Source organism: Ostrinia nubilalis, chromosome 27 (genome assembly GCF_963855985.1).
Source record: "Ostrinia nubilalis chromosome 27, ilOstNubi1.1, whole genome shotgun sequence".
Classification (NCBI taxonomy): domain Eukaryota; kingdom Metazoa; phylum Arthropoda; class Insecta; order Lepidoptera; family Crambidae; genus Ostrinia; species Ostrinia nubilalis.
Genome location: NC_087114.1, coordinates 5784253 through 5810387, shown reverse-complemented (window position 1 = coordinate 5810387; position 26135 = coordinate 5784253). Strand labels below are relative to the sequence as shown.

The following is a 26135-nucleotide window of genomic DNA, read 5'->3' as shown; positions in this document are numbered from 1 at the left end:
ATTATAAAAAAATACAAAATCGTCATAATATCAAATGAGGTCTTATAAACCAATTAATAACATTCCTTTAGGATAATGTGATATTTAATTAAATCACAGATACAATCGATATTGATATAATTAATAGTCTTTTATTTTCTTAGCAATTAAGAAATATAAAAATAACATTACACCTAAAATGTCTTAAAAGTGGCAGTATTAGAGATGAGTAATTATTTGATGATTTATGATTTTATCATCAATTTATTCAATCTTAAATTATAATTACGTACAGTGTTTAAGCCCCATCCACACATTGGCCAGTTTGCGCCAAAATCGGGTGTAACGCGTAATGGAATGTATCGTGTAATGTAATAAAAATAGTATGGGCAGCCCTTTACATGTAATGCTCGTAGTGTCCACACGCCACACGTAGTAGCATTCGTGGTACATTACACGTAATTTTACATTACACATTACATCCGTCTGGACCCAGCTTTAGAGCCAATACACCAACATACAAGGTGAGGTAAAAGCCAAAAAATTACAGTCAAAGAAAATGGGATGATTAGTTTTGGCTCACCTTGTAACACATTGTGTAAAATGTAACAAACGTTTTATTAATCCATTTTTTTTTCAAACTTTTAGGACTTTTAGCAACTTTCTTTTATACAATAGCTGTTTCTTATTTTCCTTTTTTTGAACCAATTGGTGTAAACTTTGATATTACAATATTTTTTTATTTGAATTTTTGGATTCATTTAATAAGTCAACACAGCCAAATGTGTGGATGTGGCTAAAAAGACATTCTATTCATTCATTAAATATTTGGTGCTAATATTTAAATAAAATACGTTTAACTTAACTACTACAATTTTTACCTAAAATATTGCTTGGATTAGAAAAACATTGTAGACGTTAAAGTTCGTAATAATGAGTTTTAACTAAAAAAACTTTAGAAAAATATTCTAAAAGGAACACTTGACTATGTATTACTTTTAGTTTTAAATGCACAAAATATTAGGTGCTTTGGACATAATCTCGGAATACGTGTATATTTACAAGATGAAAGAATCTAGGCAAGTTAATGTTAGATGGAATTATTTACCTCAAATGTTTTCTTGGAAAGAGTTTTACTTAATTTTAAACACTAAATAATCAAACGCAGTTCTTTGATAAAAGGCATAATTTTTTGCAATATAAAAAAAGCGCATTGCCATAATTGGTCAGAATAACCGACACTAACGCCCGTATTCACAAACATTACTATGAGGTCTCATAGTGCGCGTGGATGCACAGGGTGACACACGAACCAATCACAGAGCTTTATTCAACGCTATGCGTTTGATTTGCTGCTTTACATAAGCAAGTATCTTTTGTGAATACGGGCGTCAGACAGAAACAGCCAGAATAACCAACACTCAGCCAGAATTATTCTGCCAAAATTTTAAATTTGCCAGAACCTTAGTTTGCCAGAATCTCTATAATTCCAGCCAGAACAATATAGATTAGCCAGAACAATATAAACCAGCCAGAACAACATAGATCAGCCAGAACAATATAGATAGACCTAAAGCCCGGTCCGTGAGCACGTAGAATTTTGTCCAATGACCCCTAGCTACCCATCCTTATCGCTCGCGCGTAATTATGTTGCTATCGCGCTCGCAAATTCTACGTGCTCACGGACCAGACTATACCAGAACAAAAAACTCACCTAGATCTAAAACCAAGCCAACAAACAACATAAAATCACAGCCACGGAACTCGCCATTCTACTTCCAGCTCCCGGCTTCGTCTTATCATCATCAATCTCATTCTCTTTCGTGATTCTCTCCATTTCGTCCATGATCCTCTTCTCCTCCATAGCCAACATGGCGGCGTCGTTTATGGTCTCCATGAGAGGGTAGTTGGTGTATTGAGATTCTGGCAAGCGAAGGTGCAGTTGCCCGTTGGAGACGGAATAGTGAGTTCTCTTGCTGATTCGGCTTGCTGTAATTGAAAAGCGGATAATTTTTTTTAGATAACTTTTGGAGTGTCTATACAGGGTGTTAGGTAAATGGGTATATGAGCCGACACTAGCCTATGTTAACATGGGCATATAAATGGTATGGTGAAGTCAGAAAATTGATATCTTCATTTTAATTATTTAAATTTTCATACAAATCGGAATTTATAAAATTTATTTTGTTAAGTCCAGGTAGGACCAGGAAGGTAGAGCATCACTAGGGCTTCCCAAATCACCGTGACTTTTGATAGTTTTCGAGTTATAATTTTTTTTGGCGATGTGGAAATCATTGGGGGAGGCCTATGTTCAGCAGTGGACGTCTTGTGGCTGAATGATGATGAGGATTTCAAAGATGGCTAGCTAACTGTAGACTTACCATCAGCAAGGTTGAGAGTCTTCAAGGCCTCAGTCATGACAGGATCGTCTTTAATTTGGTTGTAGCGGTCCACGAAGTCGACGTACGCGTCGGTCTCTTTCTCGCAGATGCCTTTGAAGTCGTCGGTGTCTATGCTCCACACCATGAGACCGCCCAGGCCGTAGTCGTTGGCCATTCTGGAGAAAAATTGAGGAAATGTAGCCATTAGGCATGTGCTACTTCTGATGATGTATGAGAAGCGAGTAGAGCTAGAAATTAGCAAGTGTATCTTCGGTAGTTTTTTCACTGGGTCAAATGATGATGAGTCTCTGGGTCAAACGAGTCAAATGCGATGGTCGATTCGATTCCCATTGTATAGTAAATTTTAATGATGCTAGTAAGAAGATTATGGAACTCAGATTGCGATTTGCCCTAGTTCCTCGAAAAGTCACGGTATAGCTAAGTATTCGTTTATTTTCAGAAGTGCATTATCAAGTAGAAATCAAAATTACTTTGTGTATAATATGTTGACTTTAGTTTGATTACACAGTTCTACTGAAATATTTCTGAAGTTCTTAACATTAATATGCATGCCGAATTAATTAATAAATTTTTGTAAAACACAATGTTGCTGTGCCCAAACAGGGTCTATGTTTGAGACAATAGATTGTTTAAGACCTTATGTACAACATGGAATGCAATAAAGTTAAAAACCTAACCAGTGAAGGCCAGGTCCCATGGGAAAATCAAACTGTCATTGGGAAAATAAATGGGAATGGGAAATAATAAATAAAGGGAATAGCTAAAAAAAAACCGAATACTACCGATAAATCTATCTTTAAAAGTTTACTGATTTTTTTACTGAGGTAGTTTTTACGACATCTCGCGACCCCCTATTATAGGGGCGTCGCGACCCACAGGTTGAAAAACACTGTTCTAGAGAATCAGATTGACTTACTTGACTTTGATAGCGATAGACCTGGCGTTGTCGTAGGTGATGATCCTCTCCCCGTCCCGGAGGTAGGGCGTGGAGGACTGGTCGTGCCAGTGGTGCGTCCACTTGGAGGACGTGTTGGATATCTCTTGACAGATCTGGAAAGAAAATGACATGTTCTTTATTGAACTGTTTATCGAGGGTTTGATACCAAAATTGTTGTGATAATAGCGTAGTATTTTCACTTTTTTAAAGAGGTAAATTGGGTTCATCATCACTGGTCATAAGTCTCCACTGCAGAAGGGCAACCCTCTCTAATTTAGTAGAGGCAAATGGAGGATTTGGCTCATACTTTCTATGCTGGCTAGACGGGTTAGGGAGGCCTGATTTTCGCATATTTTTCCCATAGCCTTGTGGTTCTGGTTGAGTGGAATAGGACCACCCCCACTCTTCTGATGGATGTTGTAAGAGGCGACTGAGAACGTGTGTCAAAGTATTCTAGCAGTTAGTAGAGATGGAACTGCTGACTCTCGAATTGGCATTTAGACCCACTATTAGGCTTAGCCTCGTCTCTGCTGCTGCAACTCCTGTGTAGCCAGAATCTACAGCTTGATAGCTAATAAAAACCCAACCAGTAAAGGTCAAGTTTGTCCCGGGGGACCCGCAACGATTTTAATCAGATGAACATAAAGGAAGTTCCAAGTTAAGGATCGACTTCCCTCCAATTCAAGGCTATTTATCTCATGTAAAAGGTCCTTTGAACATTCTATCGCCAAACAATGTGTATAAGACTTACATATTTGGACAGCTAATACTTAAAAAGTCTTGCTTGGACCGTTGATCGTTGCCCTGACCGACAATGTTATTCATACATGATCGGGGTTCACTTTCACCTCCCCGCAGACGGATCCGGTGTGGCAAATCCTTAAAGGCTTAAAGCTCACCTCATTAAATCCCATGAAACCAGCCTCCCCCGTGAAAGGTCCCTTGAACCCAGTGGCTTGCGCAGGCGTCTTCCCGAACTCGATGGTTCGAGTCGCGGCATCCTTCAGCAGGAAGGTTCGTCCATACATCGGCAGACCCAGCACCAACTTGTAAGGGCTCACTCCGTGCTCGATCATGTACTTGATTGTGTATTCCTGAGGACAAAAAGGTAAATGATAGAGAGAAGGGAGTTTGAAATCCAGAATTTCGCAGGATCCTGGATACGGGATAGCTGGATAGTTAGGAAATGTCTAGTGATTTAGGCAATAGTTCTAAATAAATAGTTAATGGTTAGCCAGATAGCGATTAAGTGACATCATCTATTAAATTGCCAAAAATTTGGGTGTTGTGTATTTTGTCAGCAATCGCTCATAGAAGGTGGCGTCAACCCACCTCATGTCGTTTCCATCCCACCAATGCAACTCGTATACAGCCAAGATCTACAGCTTGACCGCCAATAAAAACCAACCAGTGAAGGCCAAGGTTGTTCCGGGGAAAGTTACACTGTCATTGGACCCGCAAAGAGAGTAACGTGGAGTAACTAAAAGAATATATTATGAGGAGTTCGAACTTTCGAAGTTAAGGATCGACTTTCCTTCAGTTTGAAGTACTGGATCCGCAACGAAATGAAGAATTCTTCCCTCCAGTTTTAAGTCTTAAATGACAGGTCAGAGAACTCGTAGTTACCACACTTAGGACGTCTTCTTCAGCAGTGCCCCTCAAAGGAGCATTAGCTCCAACTGTCCCGTCCCAAGTCCCATGGTAGTCATAGCACATCATGTGCAGTAAGTTCAGATATCTACTCAGCTTGGGCAGGTCGTATGCAGCGTCCATGGTGTCCTTGCCTGCTCCGAGAGCTGCTGTTAGGATGTACCCTCGAGGCTTGAAGGCTTCGCTCAGTTCCTGTAAGTTGGAAGAGGGTTCATAGGAGATACAGCCTTAGCGATATTGTTAACAAGGTTTGGAAGATATGACGGACAATCGCAGAAGACATTTTAAAAGTATGTATCAGCAGGGGGAAGAGTTTGATCACGGTAACAATTTAACAGGTAAATTAAGGAGACCCCTTACAGCTTCTATAATTTTTTGAGAGCTTCAATCATAGCTGGGTATTTCTCATCGCCACGGTTCTCATCGTCACCTTCGTGGCAAATTTTATTTCTAACTTATTTCAACTTTTTGTAAACAAAAATTGTAGCGCTTGATGTGAAGAGTGTATTCTCAGTAAATCAGTCAAATAGTGAGTCTCGTTTGGAAGCTTTAACGTTTTGAATTTTTTGATGCCACGAAAGTGATTCTGTGCTTCACAGCAATAATTTTTTCACACTTTACTACTGTAAATGACTCTTAAGTGTTTATAAAAACATATATTTTGTCTTATTTTCATAGATAAATAGCAATAACATAATATAAATAGGTACCTACTTAAATACAAGATAAAATTTTACCGATAACGTCACCTACTAAGTTACAAGATTCTACGCAATTGGTTTTAAGGGTGATACTGGGTGGCATTCTGAAATGCTAAAGAAGCAAAAAAAGGATTATCAGTACCTCAATAAAAAAGAACTCTAACTGATTATCAGTCCCTCAACAAAAATATTTTTTTATTGAGGCCAGAGGGCCTCGTATTTTTGTTGTACAACTTTTAACTCAAACTTCAGATTAAATTTATCTTACAAACAGATACACAGTCACATATACAGACATACATACAGTCATACAGACAGAGAGACAACAAAAATACGAGGCCCTTATTTTTTTATTGATGTACTGAACTCTACTTATTACGTATAATTTATTAGTTATTAAAATATTGTAAAAACATAAACACCAGTCACTATATTTTAAAATAAACCAAAGCAAGAAATCACTTTCGTGGCCTAAAATCACCTTCGTGTATAAAACACCACGAAGGTGATGCCACGAAGGTGACGAAAATTTTAGTTTTTTATGAATTATCCTTAAATTTGAATTTAACGGTTCAAGTCGAATACTACACAAATAAGTCTAACATGTTAAGTTTTCAATGGCCTAAGTTTCAATTAAATTGTTTAAATTTTAGAGGTAGAAAATATTGTTCAAGCAAGCGACGGTATGTCTATGGATAATCACAAAAAGTTACGTATTTTTTTCGCGGAGCGACGATCGACCTATCTCACCTCCCCAATGGCCGGAGCACGACTGACGCTAACTGAATAGAACGCTGTGATTGGTTGCTGGTGTTCGGTTTAACGGCAATCTTGTATTATTACTCAAAATTTTAGGTACGTAAAATCGTGTGACCAACGTATTTTGCTTTCTCAATTTGAAATAATTATAAGAAGATATTTGTTTGACTATTGTGTGGAAAGTATATTTAATTACGATGATTTTAGTATATGCTACACACAAATTGAATGAAAATTGTGCATGCAGTGACCAAATGTTTCATTGCAACCGAAGGTGTGACACGATGAGAACGCGAAAAATGACCCCGTTTTTTATCGTTTCATGTGATGTTTTCGTATTATTTTTGCTTCTATTACGATAAAATTTATTTTGTATGTAGCTAAATAGATATTTTATCATCTGATTTTAAAGTTATTGTTCTAACTTATACCGTTTATGAACTATTATTGTGTGACCATCAAATTTGAGTGTAAATGAGAAGTACCCAGCTATTTATCCCTATTAAAATTTATCTACATCGTTGTAGTTTAAGTATTAAAAAATACAGACAGAGGAGTTTACGTTTGCATTTTAGTCCTAATTTATACAATGCCTTAAAAATGTACTTCTTGTCACTTTATGGTAAGTCTTCATAAATAAGATACCTTTACAAGCGCCACGTAGTTGGCCTTGTCCTCAGGCCTGCCGTCTCTGCGAGCTGGGTACTCCCAATCCAAGTCAAGACCGTCGAATTTGTACTGGCTGTTAGGAAAGTAATGTGGATTCATTAACAACAGAAACATACAAACAAAACTGATCCAAGACTTCTACAACTTCTGAATTAGTCTTGGCTGTCTTGGAACCCGCAAAATTTATCAGATCAGAAAAGCCTCTAATATCCATTGCAAAGTGGGAGACAGAATGATCATCATCATCATCATAATTTCATCCATAGGACGTTCACTGCTGAACATAGGCCTCCCCCAATGATTTCCACATCGCCCGGTTGGAAGGCGCTGGATGCAGGCCATTACCAACCGGGCGACGTGGAAATATTGGGAGACATGACTGTATTTGTTTAATACACCACATTCACACACCAATTTCCGTATTAATTTATGAACATTTAGTTCAAAGTGAATGCAACATAGATTTACTTACTCCAAGAACACCATAACGCTGTCAATAAACTTCTGCCTGGATTCCCTGGTAGCAGCCATGGTGGAGTACTTGGCAGAACCCTCGTTCCAGCCTCCGATGGCGATGGTGACCTTCAAGTGGGGGTAGCGCTTCTTCAGGCCTACCAGCCGCTTGTAGCCTGCTTTGCCGTAGTCTACTTCCAGGTCTTGCCAGGCATCTAGAGATAAAAGGTCAGTGTTAAGAATAAAATAAAATATTGTCATTACTAACGGCTCGCCCCGGCTTCGCACGGTTGCAATGGAATTTCCCGGCTTTTCTCTTCTATTGTATGCCTGTTTTATACATACAAACTTTCCTCTTGAGTCACTCTATCTATTAAAAAAACCCGCATCAAAATCCGTTGCGTAGTTCTAAAGATCTAAGCATACAGGGACAGACAGCGGAAAGCGACTTTGTTTTATACTGTTGGTCTCCACTGTGAGACCCTCACTAATTCAATTATGATCATCATCATTTCAGTCACAGGATTGCTGAACATAGGCCTCCCTCAATGATTTCCACAATGACTGGTTGGTATTGGCCTACATCCAGCGACTTCCTGCAACCTTTATGATGCTCTATTTACTAAAGTCAAATAGAGGATAGGTACTTATGATGGCCAGACGAGTTGGGGAGGCCCGAATAGAATGTGTTCATTTGTCTCAGAAGGTAACTTATGGGTGCACAGAGAGGGTTCCAAGTTTTCGACGATAACCGCTACGTTACAGTCGACCTGTAGGCCTAAGATGCGCGCCGTGATAACTTTTATCGACGTCAAAATGTATGGGCAAAATCGATAAAACGGCGTGATAACCGCTTATCGCAGCGCTCATCTTAGGCCTACAGGACTGGTTTTTGTGGAAATCCGTGGGGCCTTTGTTCAGCTATAGACGTTCTGTAGCTGAAATGATAATGATTATTATTGTGAGATTAAGGTACCTACTACCTTACCTAAGCTCTTTATGGTGGCCTTTTCCGTGTCCAGTCCAGCGAAAGAGTACCTTGGTGTACTCTTTCGCTGGACTGGACACAGAGAAGCACAGAGAAGGTTCCAGGTTTTCAATTGTGAATGCCCCGTTACAGTAAGGTGTTGCTATTGTAGGATCGTGCGTGTAGTGTAGTGCAAGATTGTTTCGTCATTGTGGAAATCCGTGGGCTCTTTTTTCAGTAGTGGACGGCAGTAGGTAAACGAATCTAGTTCTTACCTAAACTCTTTATGGTTCCTTTCTCATTGTCCAGTCCAGCGAAAGAGTACACCAAGTGGGTGCACAGGGAAGGCTCCAGGTTTTCAATTGTGAACGCCCCGTTGCCAGGCCGGTACGCTGCCCAGGAGGCTACGTAGCAGACCACCGCCTTGTCGTGCATTGGACCTGGAAGAAGGTATTTGTTTCAATATTTAGAAAGATGATAGTTTTTAAAACGACTATTCTTCAGTCTAGAGTTGTCTGGAAGAGATCGTATTCTAGCGATAAGACCACCTAAATTGTCCGTTTCTGTTTTGAGTGGTGTAAAATCAATCTTCTGTATCTATAAAAGCGAAAGGTCACTGATTGACTGACTCACTCATCACGAAATTTCAGAAACTACAAGTGCTAAGAGTGTCGAATTTTGCATGGAGGTTCCTTTTAGAACGTAGGTGCTCACTATGACGGGATTATGCAAAATTCAACCTCTAAGGGGGTAAAATGGGGCCCACGAATACGAAGTCGCGGGCGGCCGCTAGTCTACTATATAAAAATAAGTCGGGTTTTCCTCCCTGACGCTATAACTCCAGAACGCACGAACCGATTTCCACGGTTTTGCATTCGTTGGAAAGGTCTCGGGCTCCGTGAGGTTTATAGCAAAGAAAATTCGGGAAAAGGGGGTAAAACGGGATCCACGCGTACGAAGTCGCGGGCGGCCGCTAGTCCGCTAGTAAATAATATAAACTACTATTTACTGACTTAAGTAAGGACATCGTAACAGAATTGATCTGATTCAACGATAGAGTATAATCATAGTGGTCTTGCTCGAGTGGACCTACTTTCTCGCCCGCAGTCAACCAAGTAAATGCATTTTTAGTACCTACTAAGGAATATCACAGTTACAGTACAACCTGGCAGCGCAGGACCGGTCATTGTGAAAATCCTTAGGGGAGGCCTTTGTTCAGCAGTGGACGTGATTTGGCTGAAACGAACAGCCTGTTTAGAAGTAAATAGAATCAAAAATTTTGGAACAGCACAGCTCATTCATTATGATACTTATTTCTGGCAAAATAATTAGGACTTTCCTTTTGTATGGAGAGCACCACCACCAGGTCACCATAATATAGTAAACTAGTGTTTTTTCAAAATGATGGCCTCATTGTAAGTCGCATTGTGATTCATGAAGGTCAGTAAAGATAATTGTGGCTATTAAACGTTTTAGAAGCACTATTAAATGAGTGTACGCGTAATAATTAGCCATTGTTTGAATATAAGCAGTTACAATGGGCATGAACAGTCATCGGTATCGGTATAAACCACAAAATGTCAAATTCCCTGCATTGATTTTGAACCTTATTGTAAACTTTTTTGAAGCCACGATAGCCGAACGGTGAAGGGGTCGGACTGGCCGACTCCTGATCCGGGGAACGCGGGTTCGGTCCCCGCCGCCGCTCGACTATTGTGGTGAGCTCACTCGTGATCGTGATACAAGCATATTTAGCATAGTACGAGGGGCTATATAATCTTAAAAATAAAACACATTAAGTTCTACGAGTATAACTAGGTACAATCCGATTGATCTAATTGCGCACCACGCTGGAATGCGACTCTCCCTCGCACTCACCGATGTGACGTCACGGCTGCCAGGTACGCAGTTAACTCGACCGCGTTGTTTGAGTATATTGTGGTAGATTGATGTGCGGTTATATTTGTCCTACGAGTATAATTACACATTCCAAACTGTTTACCAAAAACAAAAGAGCCTCAATATGGGAATCGGACCATGACAAGTGCCATGATGTTTTTAGGTTAATATCCGACCTACATGTTCAGATATTTAGTAGGTATCATTGTCTTGGCCAAAACAATTTTAAGTAAATGATATTTTGATTGCTTTTTGTAGAAATCTTAAAAATTCAACTGGTGTTTCTCCAAAAGATATCAAAATAATGATAAAAGTGATGTGGGAGGAGTAGAATGTCTCATAATCCTCCCGTGGATGTCGTAAAAGGCGACTATGGAACAATATACAGGGTGGAAACGATAAGTGATCTCACTCGATTATTTCTAAACTATACAAGATATTGAAAAACTGGTTACTGATCCTGAAAGTGCTTGACGAGCTCTTTCAAACGGTACCAATAATCGGTTACAGAATAAACTGGAACTATCCGAAAATTCAATGTTTCCAGCTTCCATACATTTGGTAAAGTTACTAAATATTAAAAACTACACAAGATATCGCAAAACTTGTTACTGATCCTAAAAGTGCTTCACGAGCTCTATCCAACGGTATCAACAATAGCTTACAGAATAAAATTGGATCTATCCGAAAATTCAATGTTTCCATCTTCCATACATTTAGTACTATCACAGTTATGGAACTCATCTCTTGATAATATTATAGCAAAGTAAAGCCTAAAACTAATGTTTTCCACAAATAATTTTAAACAAAATGCAAGTTAAGAGTTTATTTAACCGACTTTTTAAGTTAATTATTTAACAAAAAATAAATTACACTTCTAATATTGTGTGGTTGGCATACATTTAGTATGAAAGCTAGAAACATTGAATTTTCGGATAGTTCCAGTTTATTCTGTAACCTATTATTGGTACCGTTTGAAAGAGCTCGTGAAGCACTTTCAGGATCAGTAATCAGTTTTTAAATATCTTGTATAGTTTAGAAATAATCGAGTGAGATCACTTATCGTTTCCATCCTGTATGCGAGCATCAGGCCTTCCCAACCCGTCTGGCCAGCATGGGGAGTGTAGGCCAAATCCTCCATTTGCCTCTGGTAAATTAGAGGGTCGTGCTCCTGCATTGGAGACTAAATGCCTGATTATCACGATGGACACCGCAGGGCTCACTGTTGAGTCTCGTTTTTCTATTATGTTCTTGTTTTTGTAGTCAAATACCTAACCTAACAATCACGTGAACATAATTTGCTTAATGGGATACAATTTACAAAGCTCTTAATTGACATTGAAATTTTAATGACGTCACCAAATTGATTGTACAGTCAAGATATCAAGTTACATTACTATAACACTTTATACAGAAATCGTAGGTGCGATTTTTGAACAGTTATCTGTTACGCTGGCGACTGTACACTCAGCGTCAAATAGTTGGGACACAAAGTGTCCAAAAAGTTGACAATACAACCTTATTCCAATTGTAACAAAGACGTGTTACGAACTTTTTTTTATGCATGACAAGGCAGGTCTTTGACCGCAATCGCACCTGGTGTTAAAAAATGAGATGCAGTCTAGGATGGGACAAGGGACATATCTGCCCTGTAAGTGCATATTCACTCTCGCCTTGAAAAGGCCCGGATTATAGTGTTCAGAAAATACAGCAGCAGGCAGCGAATTTTCCTAGCTGTTCGCATTATAAAAGAGTCATCGAAACGCTTAGTGCGAGCTGGTGGAATATCGACAATGTAGGGATGGTACGCTAACCTGCGTCTGGTTCCCCGGTAATGGGAGGGGGCTGTGGAATTAGGTCGTATTCCTTCGCACATTCTACGAAGTAACCGCCTCTGTGGTCTAGTGGTAAGACCACCTGCTTCAGACGCAGAGGTCCCGGGTTCGATTCCCAGTGGGGGCAGATTTTTCTGTTCGGTTTGGTTGGTGGTAGGGCTTCTTCTAAGTCCGCCTGGCTAGCTACCATCTTACCTAAGTCTGTCGCCATAACAACAATGTTAACAGCATTATTGTGTTCCGGCAGTTAGAGGTAAGATAGCCAGTTCCTTCGTGGTTGAGGATTCCGGGTGAAACTTGCTTCCACCTTCGGCCTGATTGTCACTTACCATCAGGTGAGATACAGGCCAAGAGCTTCCTCGTCGTTAACTTATTGCCTTCTTTGAATGTCACGAACTATTTGACGCTGACTGTACACTAAACGTTGTAACAGTTTCGTCTATCAGCCATCTTAAACCCGTTATTTGTTGTAAAACGACTGGTTGTAATGCCATTGTTTTAAAGATTGTTTTTGGGTGACAATTTCGAGTTACGCTCCGAAACGCTGTCGCATTGAGTGGGCATGCAATTATAGTCGCTATTCGGGTTAACTTACGGGTGTTGTCTTTATGTATTTGGAATATCTAAATTATATCTTTTGTCTTCAAGGAATTCATTTAAACGAAAATAGTAATTATGTATAGGTTTACATCCTAAAGCCAAACAAACTTTGAAATGCGGAAGCGAGAATTAAAAAGGTACAGTTTCTATGTTTTATCTCAGAACTCTGTAATTTTTCAAACCAATTTATAAAAATACGATCCCGAGCTAGTCTCATTTAAATTGTATCAAATTATTTATTTGTATTTTAGTTCAGAAACTGTCCTAACCTCATTTTTTTTTAAATACGAGTCAAATGAAACTGTCTCAAATGAAAGTTAACAGTTTATTGTTAACAAATGGTTTTCATTGGGACTGAACAATAAATGGCACCGAAAACTTACTATTTTTCAACATTTGTTTTAATATTATGAGCCTAGGGTAACACAAACAAAGAATCTGTGTGGGCAGAAATGTAGGATCAATGACACTGAGCCGTGTGATTTTTAGATAGCTCATGTCATTTCTATACAATTTTTACGACGTCCATGTCAACGAACTAAGAATCGTGACAATATGGTTCACTAGCAGAAAATAGCAAAGTGTATAATTTTACTCCAGGGTTCGGTATCCAAAGGGTACCAAAGTAACTCTTATCATCATCAGGTCATTCAATCTCCACTTAATTCCTTCGATTCAGCTAAATGACGTCCACTGCTGGACAAAGGCCTCCCCAAGGATTTCCACAACCACCGGTCATGCGCTGCCCGCATCCAGGTACTTCCCGCGACCTTCACCAGATCGTCGGTCCACCTAGTGGGAGGCCTGTCTACACTACGTCTTCCATTTGAGAAGTTTTTTGCCCTAACGGCCACCAATCTCTACTGCTGGAGTACGATCCTCTTCCAATTTACCAGAGGCAGTTAAATGATAGGTATTTGATCTACTCTTATTGTTGCACCATCGTCAAAGTCCATGCATAAAAAACGCCGGTTATCGCTATAGTTACGGTAAAAGTTAGGTGGTGCAACTCAGACTTAAAAGTAGAGTTGTACAATTTTCGGCTGTATTTTTTTCAGTTACTACTTAGGTAGGTATATGAAATTATCAAAAACACTTACAATAGGTACAATTTAAAATTAATAATTGAAAAATAATATGTTTTTTCTTCGTACAAAGCTGAAAAGGAACTATTTCACATAATTTTATTCCTTTCAAATATTATTGACTCCTGCGAGACATATAAATCATACTTGTTACTTGTATTACCTAAAATGTACCTAACTATGCATTGGTATGATATATTCACGACTGCATAATGATTCTTATGCAGTGGTAATATAAGTTGTTTTTCAGCAAAATTGTTTAGATTATGTGCTGTGAACTCTTCATTCTTAAATTACAGTTATTCGGAAGTAGAAAGTAAATATTCTTATTATTGTTTTGTTTTTTTATTATATTTTTATTATTGTTTTGTTTATTACTTTTCAGTTTACTTCAAGAAAAAATAAATGAAAAATTCCGAATGAAATATTTACCAATAATTGAGTTATATTTTAACTGGCAGTTTTTATACATTTTGTAATCAACTGTCTACTTTTTAGGTTCATATTGTGGTACAGGCAGGTTTGGCATCGTGACGTATTTAACATTTCCTAACTAAACAGTTAAAATAATTATAATTTTAACTTTACTGCCTAAAAATCCTTGCTTTTATCACATGAGTAAAGAAACTCATGTGCTTTTATTGAACATGTTGCATGTTTCAATGTTCATGTTCTTCAATCTACACTAAACTTATAAAGAGGGAAGATTTAATGGTTTGTAATGTATAGGCGTGGCGGTGCACATAGCTCGTAGAGACGATGGCCGTTGGGGCAGAAAAGTTCTCGAGTGGCGACCACGGGCTGGAAGACGTAGCGTGGGCAGGCCTCCTACTAGGTGGACCGGCCATCTGGTGAAGGTCGCGGGAAGAGCCTGGATGCGGGCAGCGCAGGACCGTTCATTGTGGAAAAACTTGGGGGAGGCCTTTGTCCAGCAGTGGACGTCATTTATTGGCTGAAACGAACGAATGAATAGGCTCCGAAACTGCTGGACTGATTTAAAAAATATTTCTCCATTGGAATCCTAAATTATTTCTGATGAACACAGAACAAACGAAGTTCGCCGGGGCAGCTAGTCAATTAAAAAGAGGTATTTGTAAGTTGGTCAATTTGTTTTAAAAAAATTTTCACTGTTAGAAAGCTACATTCAGGAACTGCTGGTCCAATTCGAAAAAAAATGTGTTGGATAGCCCATTTATTGAGGAAGGTTCCAGGCTATATAACATCACCCTACAGCCAATAGGGACGGAGCAGTAAAGAAAAGTGTTGCAAAAACGGGAATTATTCAAACTATTTTCACGCGTACGAAGTCGCGGGTATACGGGACTATTCCCACCTCTCGTTCCCACCACTGAGGAAGTCGCGGGTATAGTAAATCGTTTCATCCACGAAGACGCGCCCGACCAATTTTTGGTCGAGGGAAGCGCGGTTTCACTCAAGGATAATTTTAGCATGTACCAACACTCAAACATTCGCGGAAGAATGGAGGGGCGAATCTTCGTGGATGAATCTTTACAGCTAGTTCTTTCATAAAGTCCTTGCGGGCGAAGTCGCGGGCAAAAGCCATATTACACTCTACAGGATGTTGATTTCAGTGTATGGTATCCAATTGTTTTCTTTCACGTGAAGATAATTATCACTTTTGTTGGATCAAAATGACAAAGAAGCAATTTCACAGTTGATAAGCCATTGTTAGCGTCTTAGAAACCGTGGGTATTGGCTTACGTTTTGTATGTGTGGGTTGGAATCTAGACGGTTGGTTGGTGGTTTATTGGACGGTTGCAGGTTCAAGTCTAGCTAGGGGCAGTTTAAAAATATCATCGTATCCTTGCTTTACTTAATATGTATTTCTGTTTATTCAGTTTCTAATCTAGTTATTACGGCTGCTCATATAAGTACGTATATACCCCTTCTTATACAGGGTGGAATTTTGTAATGCCACCATATTGAAAATGTTTTCTTTGAGTAAAATTTTCTATCTACAGTATTAAGAGTACTTTCCCTTCAGGTGACATTATAAAATTCCACCCTGTATTGGCGCTAGAAAATTAGAAAAATATTGCTTTTATTCTAAAGACATGTTCAACATGTTACTATGTAACTCTAGTATAGAATCGAACAGATAACTTGGTTTTGAAGCAAGATAAATTGTGCAATTTGATCTATTAATCTATGCATTTTTATGCAACTATGCAAGTATTAAAATTTCCATTTAGTTTATAAAAAAGCTTGACTAGACTACTTTTTGAAACTATGAATAAAAAAATAAGGAAAAGTTTCAAATACTATATTTACCACAACAAAAAATTGTGGTCCCAACTGCCATATAAGTGGATCTATAAATATAACCCAAAACGTATCAAGTGAGTAATACGAAAAAACCTGTTCTGATGCATTCTTATAATAATATGAGTCAGTTTAATGAGTGTTTGTTGGAGCTTGAGGCTTTACCTTACTGCAGAAATGGAGGTAAAGCTTTGAGTTTTTTAATAAAAATAATTCTGTACAGAAAGAAACGAACGATATGTCCATTGCCTTTTTGATTTCTTTTATTTATCAACTTCAACAAAAGAAGATTCCTAAATTCAGTTGTTTCGGTTGTTTTGTTTATTGAAAAACGACTTTTGTGAGAGCCGCCGCATTCTACAGACAGACTTTTTATCGGCTGATAGTTTGGTCAGGCTGATCAGTAAGTATGAACAAGTACCTAATGAAAGTACGCACATTCCACCGACTTGGAATACCAAATCGATCGATTTTTTGTCATACTCGTCATTGGAATTCTCAAGTCTTTAAGATACTCTTTTAGTGAGGTAAAAAGTGATTTTTTCATTGAAATTAAAACTAAATTAATGCTATCTGTACTGCAAAGAATTTCAAAATTACCTCCAATGGCTTCAGCATCAATCTAGAGTCAAAAAGATCTTCAGACTCTATCAGTAATAATGACATGATTCCTTCCTTCTGTAATGACATTCTAAATATCTCCATATACAAGTAGTCTTGTAGCACAATAACCGTCATTTCTATCTTCGAACCACTACATCATTAGTAATTTAATAGTATAATAAGTATTAGTATTTGGTCCGCTTAATGGTCACTATGATTATGATTACATTCGGACGCAGCATTAATTCCTGAATGCACAGAATTCGTAATAGGATGTTTTTAACGCAATCAACCTACGCAGTCCAATAGTTGATAATAAACTACAATTGTATAACAATTGTCAAAGTTATCTTATCTTTCACGCAGATTATAGAATCACAATACACTCAAATAAGAATATTGTAATTAATTCGACAAGCCTTGACAGCTGTTGATTCAATATTAAACTAGTTTTTATACTTATTATAGCTTCTTTATAAAGGTCACTTTAAATTCAATATAAATTCTTGTGCTATAAAACTATTGGTAAGGAATATTGTAGAGTCAACACAAAAAGGTTACCTGTAGTTTTAGAAGCCATTTCGCGTTTTTGCAAAAAATCTTTTTTAAGTTTCACTTTAGCACTGTTCACTTGTCTGTATATTTGTTGATACTGATACTGGGACTGGGACTTACCGTGAGTATGAATTTATTAATAATACTACAGATAAATGACTTTGTATAATTTGTTTGTATAGACAGGATATCAGGCTATATTTTTGTTGTAAAAATCTATACGAATATTATAAAGCTGAAGAGTTTCTTTGCTTTAACGCGCTAATTTCAGTAACTACTGGTCCTGGATCTTTTGCCCCCAATGGGCATCGAACGCGGGACTTCAGGGTCTGAAGCAGGTCTTACCACTAGACCACAGAAGTTTCCTAGGTGTGTCTCATCTGGGAAAATAATCTTGGAATATTTGCAGCTAAGGACAAAAGAGGGGTATAGTTTTAGAGCCCACCAGTTGGTTCCACTGAAGAGAGGTCACTGTCATTTGCTGATGGCGAAGACAGTGGCGCCAACTGGTGAAGAAGCGGTATGAGGACTACCAGATTCACTAACCAGGATAGCGCCACTGTAGAGTAGGGCAGGGATGTTACGGATATGAAGTTTCGGTTATGGATACGGTTACGGATGTTAGAACAATATTATATCGGTTTCGGTTACGGTTCCGGATAGTAATCATTTCGGATTATCCGAAAGTTTCGGATAATTTCGGTTACGGATATTAGAATTTAATGGTAAAATTCAAAATGCAAGACGCTGCACGATCTCGTGTTAATGAAAAGGCGCAAATCCTGAAATTAGTTTGTTCGGAATCGAGAGTAGAATCGATTTCACTAATAAAAATTAGGGTCAAATTTAAACAAAACATATTTTAATTACGCCGTGTTTAATCGTTACTTACAGAGGTCTACGTTAACTACTAACCTACTATCCGAAAGGTCAAAACGTTTCCAGAAATGCGTAAGAAAGAGATAACAAGTGCGCGGGGCGAAAACAAAAAGAGTGAATATCTTCGTAAATAATCCGCGAAAATTAATTTTAATAATTTACATATTTCTCTTATAGTAAAAATATCCGTTCTTAACATCTCTGGAGTAGGGCCATGTCAGTCGCCAGTGCTGCCAACTGTTACTTATAAAAACGATAGCCCTCATTGAAAGACTTTCTGATATATCTTGTGTTATCATTAATTGTAATGATTCATTTATGAATGACATTAATGATTATACTGATTGGTTGCTTAATAAAATGTTTATCGTGATTGATTTCGTCATTAATTACGTTTATATGGTTTCAAAAAAGGTTAAGGAGAAATGTTGTATAATTATGTGTAGTTCGAGCAATATTTAAATAAGTAGGGTAGTATTTATTATATTGCACTTCTTAATAGTCTTGCTGTTATTTTTACATTGGTAATGTCAACGAATAACTGATACACAATTATTATTGGCCTAGTAATTTGAGTAATCAATGAGACCGTTCAGTTTATAATTTTTTTATATTGAACCTATTTTTATTATAATCTTTTGTGCAATATTGCGTATTGCAAAGAAGTATTCTATGTAGAGTTTTTAATTATTAGTAGGTCGTTTCGATTTAAATCCCATTTTTAGGATAGCGTTATTTCAAAAATATCTGTACTTTTCAGTTTCATTTCACTATTTTTAGAGTTTCTAAATACAAAGTCAAAATTATGATTATTTATTTATCAGGACCACTAATAGGTACAAGGAACATAAAAACTAAATAAATGATGAGTAAAATGACTGATAGATATTATGTGCATGTTAATTAGCACATTAACTATAGGCGACTCACAAAAAACTTGAATTTCTAATGACAAATATTCGATGGAATTTATAGTGTTAAGTAGAGTTTAGTATTGTTGAGAAAACTAGTCTTCTTAATTGTATTGAATTAATACTTTTTTTACTAAACTGTAGCGTGAAGTTATGCAGAAAAAAGCGTCGGTGCATTCTCGTGCACTTTCTCTTTGCAATGTTTCATGTAGTCTTTCTTAGTTCACAAGGTAGAAGCTATCTTTAGATTTATAATAAAACCTTTCACTTACCTCCCAAGGTCTGGCCGTCCAAAACCGACGCCATGGCGCAAACAACGAAAAATAACAGAATTTCCCTTCGCGCCATTTTGTTCAACTGTCACTTTTCCAACAAAGAGTTCTTAACCTCTTTATTCCATAAAAAACAAACTTAAACCTCTTTTAAAATGTCAAAAGGAACTTCAATTCAAATTTTTAAAATCGAAATTCGAATTTGAATTTGGAATACGTCGTCGCGCTACCGCGACATTACCGACTGTGGTTATTTGACATTTGCAGCACGTTTCACCGGATCTTTGTAGAGTCAAACCTCATTGGATTATCAACTCTAATTCTACTCCAATAGAACACAAAATAGTTTTAAGAGAAGTCGATTGACCGGTTGAGATATTCCTTCCATGTAATCGTGAGATAATGAATCGTAACGGTAATGATATAAAGTTTAATTTGAACTGGCGTAACGAATGAACTGGTTTTGTTTAACCGTTCGCATGAACAGTATTGCAATTTATTTGTGGTAATAATTAACTTTAATACTTAAAATATTTCTTGGCTTTTTATTTATAAACAGGAAGTTACGAAATTGTACTACATTAATTTAATTTAATGTGACTAGCAAACTGAAAACGTTATTATTATGTTAACCATAGTAAATGTTTAAGTAGAATAATTTGTATCCAAATAATACTACAATAATTAATCTTAAGGAAACTAGTTGAATAAAAACTAATATTATAAATTCGAAAGCTTGTCTGTCTATAATTTTTTGAAACTCAAACAATCTTGATACATTTTGGTTAAGAAAGAGATCTAAATATAATCTAGAAGAAGGATTTATGTCACATTTTTCTCAAAATAAGTGAAATAGGGATGAAAATTATCAAAATATTTCACAAGTAGGGATCTGAAAATACATAGCTGATTTTGAGATTTTTTTTTGTAACAATTGTTTGAATGTGGGATTATTAAGCAGACTTTCTGAGACAGACCGAAAAATAAGCGGTCCAAGCCACGGGCAGGAGTTAGTATGTAGATGTGATGTGCATAAACTTATCTTTGACTAGCGGCCGCCCGCGACTTCGTACGCGTGGATCCCGTTTTGCCCAATTAGGGGAGGAGTTTCGTAAAATCCTTTCTTAGCGGATGCCTGCGTCATAACATCTACCTGCGTGCCAAATTTCAGCCCGATCCGTCCAGTGGTTTGGGCTGTGCGTTGATAGATCACTATGTCAGTCAGTCAGTCACCTTTGAGTTTTTAGATTGCAAAATGAAAAATTAAACTACAGTTAGTGATTTTTCAGTGTGTACAAATTGTAACATTATGCACAATAAACTTATTTGTATTTAGGTATAACCCAATCGAGCTAACTGCGTTGTGTTGTGTTCCGGCAGTTAGAGGTAAGATAGCCAGTTCCTACGTGGTTGAGGATTCCGGGTGAAGCTCGCTTCCACCTTCGCTTCGGCCTGATCGTCACTGATACAGGCCAAGAGCTTCCTCGTTGTGGATAAAAAAAAGATAAACTGCGCACCTGGCTGGAATGCGACTCTACCTCCCACTTATCCGAACACCTCCCCGCGTTCGCCCCGTCTACCAGAGTCGATGTGACGTCACAACTGTCAGGTGCGCAGTTAACTCGATTCGAATCGTAGATAATGTAGTTTGTGACCCAGGGAAAAACAAGATATTAACGCCCGTATTGACAAACATTACTATGAGGTCTCACAGTGCGCGTGGATGCACAAGGTGACACACGAACCAATCACAGAGCTCTATTCAACGCTGTGCGTTCGATTTATTGCTTCACAACCAAGCATCGTTTGTGAATACACGCCTTAAGTATTCTAGCAACGTCTGTTTAGGCCATTGGTTCCCAAACTTATTTGAGACGCGTTCCTTTTCGACCATACAAAAAATTCCGCGCCCCCCTCCTCCAGTCAAGATTATTTATTGGTCGCATCGAGCAGTCTGGAATGCATTCTCTCAGCGGTCGCAGGTTTTTTATACTTAAGGCCGGGTAGCAGAGAAAATGGCGAAAATGAGGTTTTCATTTTTCATTTTTGAGGTACTAAACAGTAAAATTAAAGGCTAAGATTTTTATTGGGCATAGTTGAGGATATTTTCTAGGGCTATTAACGGATGGAAACACGATTTGATGATTTTGACTCGATAGAATAAATTCCCAAAGTTACCTCTATTCGTTTTCTATTTATGGTTTTATTTTTAAATTAAGCGATTTGAGATTCTAATTCTTTTACTAAACTAAAGTTCAGAAATAACTTGAGGGCTTTTAACGGATGAAATTTTTATATTGCGTCTTATTTAGTTACAATGTTAAAAAATGTGGAAAAAATCGTCCATGACGGCTTGAACAATCTCAATCAGTCGCGCGGTGGCGCTTACGGAGGACGGACGCGTGTCAGTTTTTTGGCCGTGACAGTTCGCGATTTGTCAATATTTTTGACAATGATGACTTTGATGAGTCACAGTATAATAATATCAGTGTTACTGGAGAAAGCTTAAATTTTTGATAATTAAGAATTATCAATTTTGTCTACCTATTGAAATTTAAATCGTTCGCATCCTTTTAAACGAAGACTCTACTCATGATACATAGTACATTCCTCAAATATGAGACAAAACCAAAGAGTTAAAATTTCATTTTAATAGTACCTACATACAATCGTCTTACACTCTTTAGAAGAGCACACTGACACAAATAAATAATAAAAAATACTGTCTAAGGTCTGTAGCTAAAGGTCTAAGCTGTAAGATAGAAGAATCTTCTAGCCAAAAAGATGGCAGATGCAGCAGATATCAACGGATTTAAAACTGGAGTTCATGTGACTCCTTGTAGACTTGAGTGTCTAGAGCGTCCCTTCCTCCACCATGCGTAAGAATTTTCACAAAAATACTGTCTAAGGTCTGTAGCTAAAGGTCTACGCTGCAAGATGGAAGAATCTTCTAACCAAAAAGATGGCAGATGCAGCAGATGTCAACGGATTTAAAACTGGAGTTGATGTATGGAACGGTCGCTTTTTTGTAACCTTTATAATTTGGTCGGCTTATAGAAGAATTCCTGATATTTTTTTGCAGTTCGATAACTTTATTATAAGTCGTAATATAAAGCTGAAATTAACAGGATAGCTTATTCAAGGAACATTTTAATATGTCCATTGTATGCCATGTTCCCTTGTTATAAGGGAATCGCGTATTCGGCCACGAAAGTAAGACTGTTAAAATAAATTAGATTTCTTGAAATCTCTCTTTTGCGCAAAGCCACATCATTTATATTTACTGTGGTTATAAAGGTGTACCAAGGGTATATTCATTTTTTATTCGATTGTAAGAGTACTGGTTTACTCACAAATCCGTTTTATCTGAATTTCGAAATCTTTTAATTACACTGGTGTTTATCATTCAAATCAATGACTAATGTTTGAACTAATTTAGACATATCAAGGTCTATCATTGGTATTTTTTTCAAACTTCTGCGTTGAGCTATTTACGAGATCTGGGACATCACAAAACATCACCCCAGCAAAATTCTAAATAACTTGAGAACCGGAACACGAACAAATTTTGCTATTCGTGGACAAATTACTACGCAACAAGAGCTATCTATCCATGTATTTGGTTCTAGGATAGAACGACTTTAAAAAAAAAAAAATTGCCAGGGTAATGTTTGAAACGTTACCCCAGCAAAATCTGTTTTTTCCTAATAACTTTAAAACTATAATTTGAACGAATTTTTCTATTAGTGGACAAATTTCTGCTCACGATGGACTAATTATCTGCTATACTCTCGACTCTCTAAAGCACAACATTTATAAAAATTTTGCTGCGGTAATGCACTCCAGGTAACCGTGTGTGATGCTCATTGCTTATACTGATTTTCGATACAGAGCCCCGTACATACGTTATATATAAATTATGGAAAGAAAACACCCAGACCAATACAAACAAATATGTATGCAATTTTAGTATGATATTTTTATTTATTAATAAACAAAAAGACTGAACAAAATTGATGCATGTACTGATTAATGTAATTAACCTCATGCAAAGTTTCGTGAATTGCAACAACTATAATTTATTATCCAAGCTCTAAATAATCAATAAAATTTTCCAATCTCTCAAGCTCCCGGAGATCTACCGATAGGTCGGGTGACGTAATCTTGAAATTCTTTTAGCCGGCGCGGAACTTCCGGAAGGTCGGGTGACGCCACGCCTCTTTGAACCGTGTTTACTTTGGCAGTTATATTCTATATTTATTCGATTCTAAAATATATTCCCAAAAATTTTGAAAGTTGTTTTAATTTGTATCACTTGGATATGATTTGTATTAGAAAGTGCTGTGAGTGTGACGCTTGAACGGAAGGAAGTCAACCTAACCTAACCAACTGCGTATTTCTATACTGTGTAGCCGCGAGAGCTCTTTGGCGCGCTGTCTTCGGCGAAGTATTGCGCGCGCAGATTTTGACAGCGCGAAATACCTACTTTAGCAGAAATACCAAGCCTTAAGTACACAGATGGCCCGCGCCTCCCTTTAAAGATCTTTGCGCCTCCCTGGGGGGCGCGCCCCCCACTTTGGGAACCAATGGCTTAGGTACTCTGTGTTGAAATCTAATGCATTCTTTTTTAGTATAGGTGGATTTAATGACTGCTTTTAGGGCATCATTAGCGATTTTATTTTGACCTCTAATGATTTTTTATAATAAATTACATTAGTAAATTGTGTAATTATGTTGCTCGTGGGTTATCGTGTACGAATAATAAGTATCTAGGTATTTAATGAAAAAATGTAGAGGTATGTTTAAATTGGTAAAGTCAGCATCGAATGGTTCGTGACACCCAAAGTGGCTAAAAAGTTGACAAAACAACCTTATTCATTTTTCAACCTTATTCCAATTAGATTTCAACCAAACTGTGGAATGGACTGTCGTCTACGGTGTTTCCGGACAGATACGACCTGCAAGCTTTCAAGAAGAGAGCGTATCTTCACCTTAAAGGCCGACAACGCACCTGTAACGCCCCTGGGTCTGCGGGTGTCTATGGGCGACGGTAATCACTTACCATCAGGTGATCCGTCTGCTCGTTTGCCTCCTGTCACATAAAAAAAAAATCCAATTGTAACAAAGACGTGTTGCGAACTTTTTGGCGATTCCGTGGAGGGTAGTTGAACGGGAAGCGTGGTCGATCTGTTTTAATGGTTTCAATTTATTATTTAATGGACTTTAGTGTACAAATTTGGTGTTATTTTGTGTTCTAAAGTGCAGTGAAGTGATAAATTATAAAAAACATTGAAATACTTCGAATTTGAGCGCGCATCGAGTGGGTTGTCGTATGAACAACCCGCTTTGGACCCGGTGGCGTCCCGAAACCTGCTTACGGGCATACTTAACTCCACGGAATCCATGAAAAATCAATAGAACTGAAACACCAACGTTCTATTGATAACTATGTCAATATTTTTCACTCGACATTGGCAGAAATAAACCTCCCAGAGAGGTTTGGTTGCCACAAATATAAAAAAAAAAAGCTTTTTGGCTACTTTGTCTATTTGACGCTGACTGTACCTAGTCCTACATACTAGTGTCACACTAGTGTCTTCACTGAAGATCTGAAGATTCTTCAGATAGCTATGTCCCCTAGATGGGGCAGAGGGCATCTACAACAGTCCTGCACTGCGTTCGGTCTTGAGCTTCGCGTTTGAACTTTCTCGCTCCAAGTCTTGCCGATTTTCTTCGCCTCGTCTGCTACAGTGCGCCGCCAAGTTTTCTTAAGCTACGCCTGCCTTTAAATCCTCCCAAACTAAAGAACGAATAACAAGATATGCAATTTTTTTTTATGCATTACTAGCGACCCGCCTCGGTTTTACCCGGGAACTAAGTATACCTACTTAAAAACCTTCCTCTTAAATCACTATCTATTAAAAAACGCATCAAAATCCGTTGCGTAATTTTAAAGATCTAAGCATTAGGGACAGACAGAGGCAAGCGACTTTGTTTTTTAGTGACAAGGCATGTAGTTATTTGACCGCAATCGCACTCATGTTAAGTGGGATGCAGTCTAGGCTGGTACATATCTGCCCTGTAAGTTCCTATTCACTCTCGCCTTGAAAAGGCCGGATTATAGTGTTCAAGAAAGACATCAGCATTCTGGTTTTTTCTCTCCTTACACAAGAATTATCGACCAAGATTGTCACAAAGTCATATGAGTGCGCTATTTCTTAATTGTTTGTACAATTAGTTACTCATTCCATCGTCACCGGTGATACAGTTGACTATCTACCGATTGTCCTTCATAATTACTATAATTGGTATTGTATTGACCTTTCTTGTGTTATTTTTCTAGTTTATTGTCAGCATAGGCAGAGCTTAGCGGGAAGTGGTGTTTTCTTCTTCTTATCTTATATTTAGCCAGTGCAAAGTCAAAGATATTACAAGTACCTACATAATGAAAAAAAATATCGTTTACCGCGTTTGTCTGTCTATCCGTTTAGTAAAATTACTAAACAGATTTTTTAAAATAACTTGAAAAATCCTAACTGCCTGCCTAGATCAGGAGGCGACTCTACGCCAAAAAAATTTAATTACTAAACGGATTTTGATGCGGTTTTCAGCATTGAGTCATTCATGAGGAAGTTCACGCGGCCGAAGCCGCGGGGAAAAGCTAGTAAGGTTATGGAATTCAATTTGATTGGATTC

At 37.8% G+C, this 26135-nt stretch overlaps 2 protein-coding genes across 3 annotated transcripts in view; one reads left to right on the top strand and one right to left on the bottom strand.

Annotated features, from left to right (window-relative positions):
* LOC135085015 (uncharacterized) overlaps positions 1-26135 on the top strand; it is a 165193-nt gene that overhangs the window by 10017 nt on the left and 129041 nt on the right. The window lies entirely within an intron of this gene.
* LOC135084990 (probable chitinase 2) lies at positions 17-19684 on the bottom strand. 2 transcript variants are annotated; one of them, XM_063979750.1, is made up of 9 exons: positions 19440-19684; positions 8793-8957; positions 7570-7765; positions 7074-7170; positions 4945-5160; positions 4218-4412; positions 3298-3431; positions 2361-2536; positions 17-1968 (listed from the first exon to the last, which is right to left on the bottom strand). In XM_063979750.1, the coding sequence occupies exons 1-9, from the start codon at positions 19513-19515 to the stop codon at positions 1700-1702; spliced, it is 1524 nt and encodes a 507-aa protein (XP_063835820.1). In that variant the 5' UTR covers positions 19516-19684; the 3' UTR covers positions 17-1699. The 2 variants fall into 2 exon arrangements, with proteins under 2 accessions (XP_063835820.1, XP_063835821.1); XM_063979751.1 differs by lacking the exon at positions 19440-19684 and adding an exon at positions 17384-17464.

Excerpts from the sequence above, each read along its gene's own strand:
- LOC135084990 (XM_063979750.1), bottom strand. The coding sequence starts at position 19,515 with ATGGCGCGAAGGGAAATTCTGTTATTTTTCGTTGTTTGCGCCATGGCG. Across the intron at positions 4,413-4,944 it reads AAGAAGACGTCCTAAGTGTG|GAATACACAATCAAGTACAT; the intron begins GTAACTACGAGT and ends TTTTGTCCTCAG. Across the intron at positions 3,432-4,217 it reads GTTTCATGGGATTTAATGAG|ATCTGTCAAGAGATATCCAA; the intron begins GTGAGCTTTAAG and ends TTTTCTTTCCAG.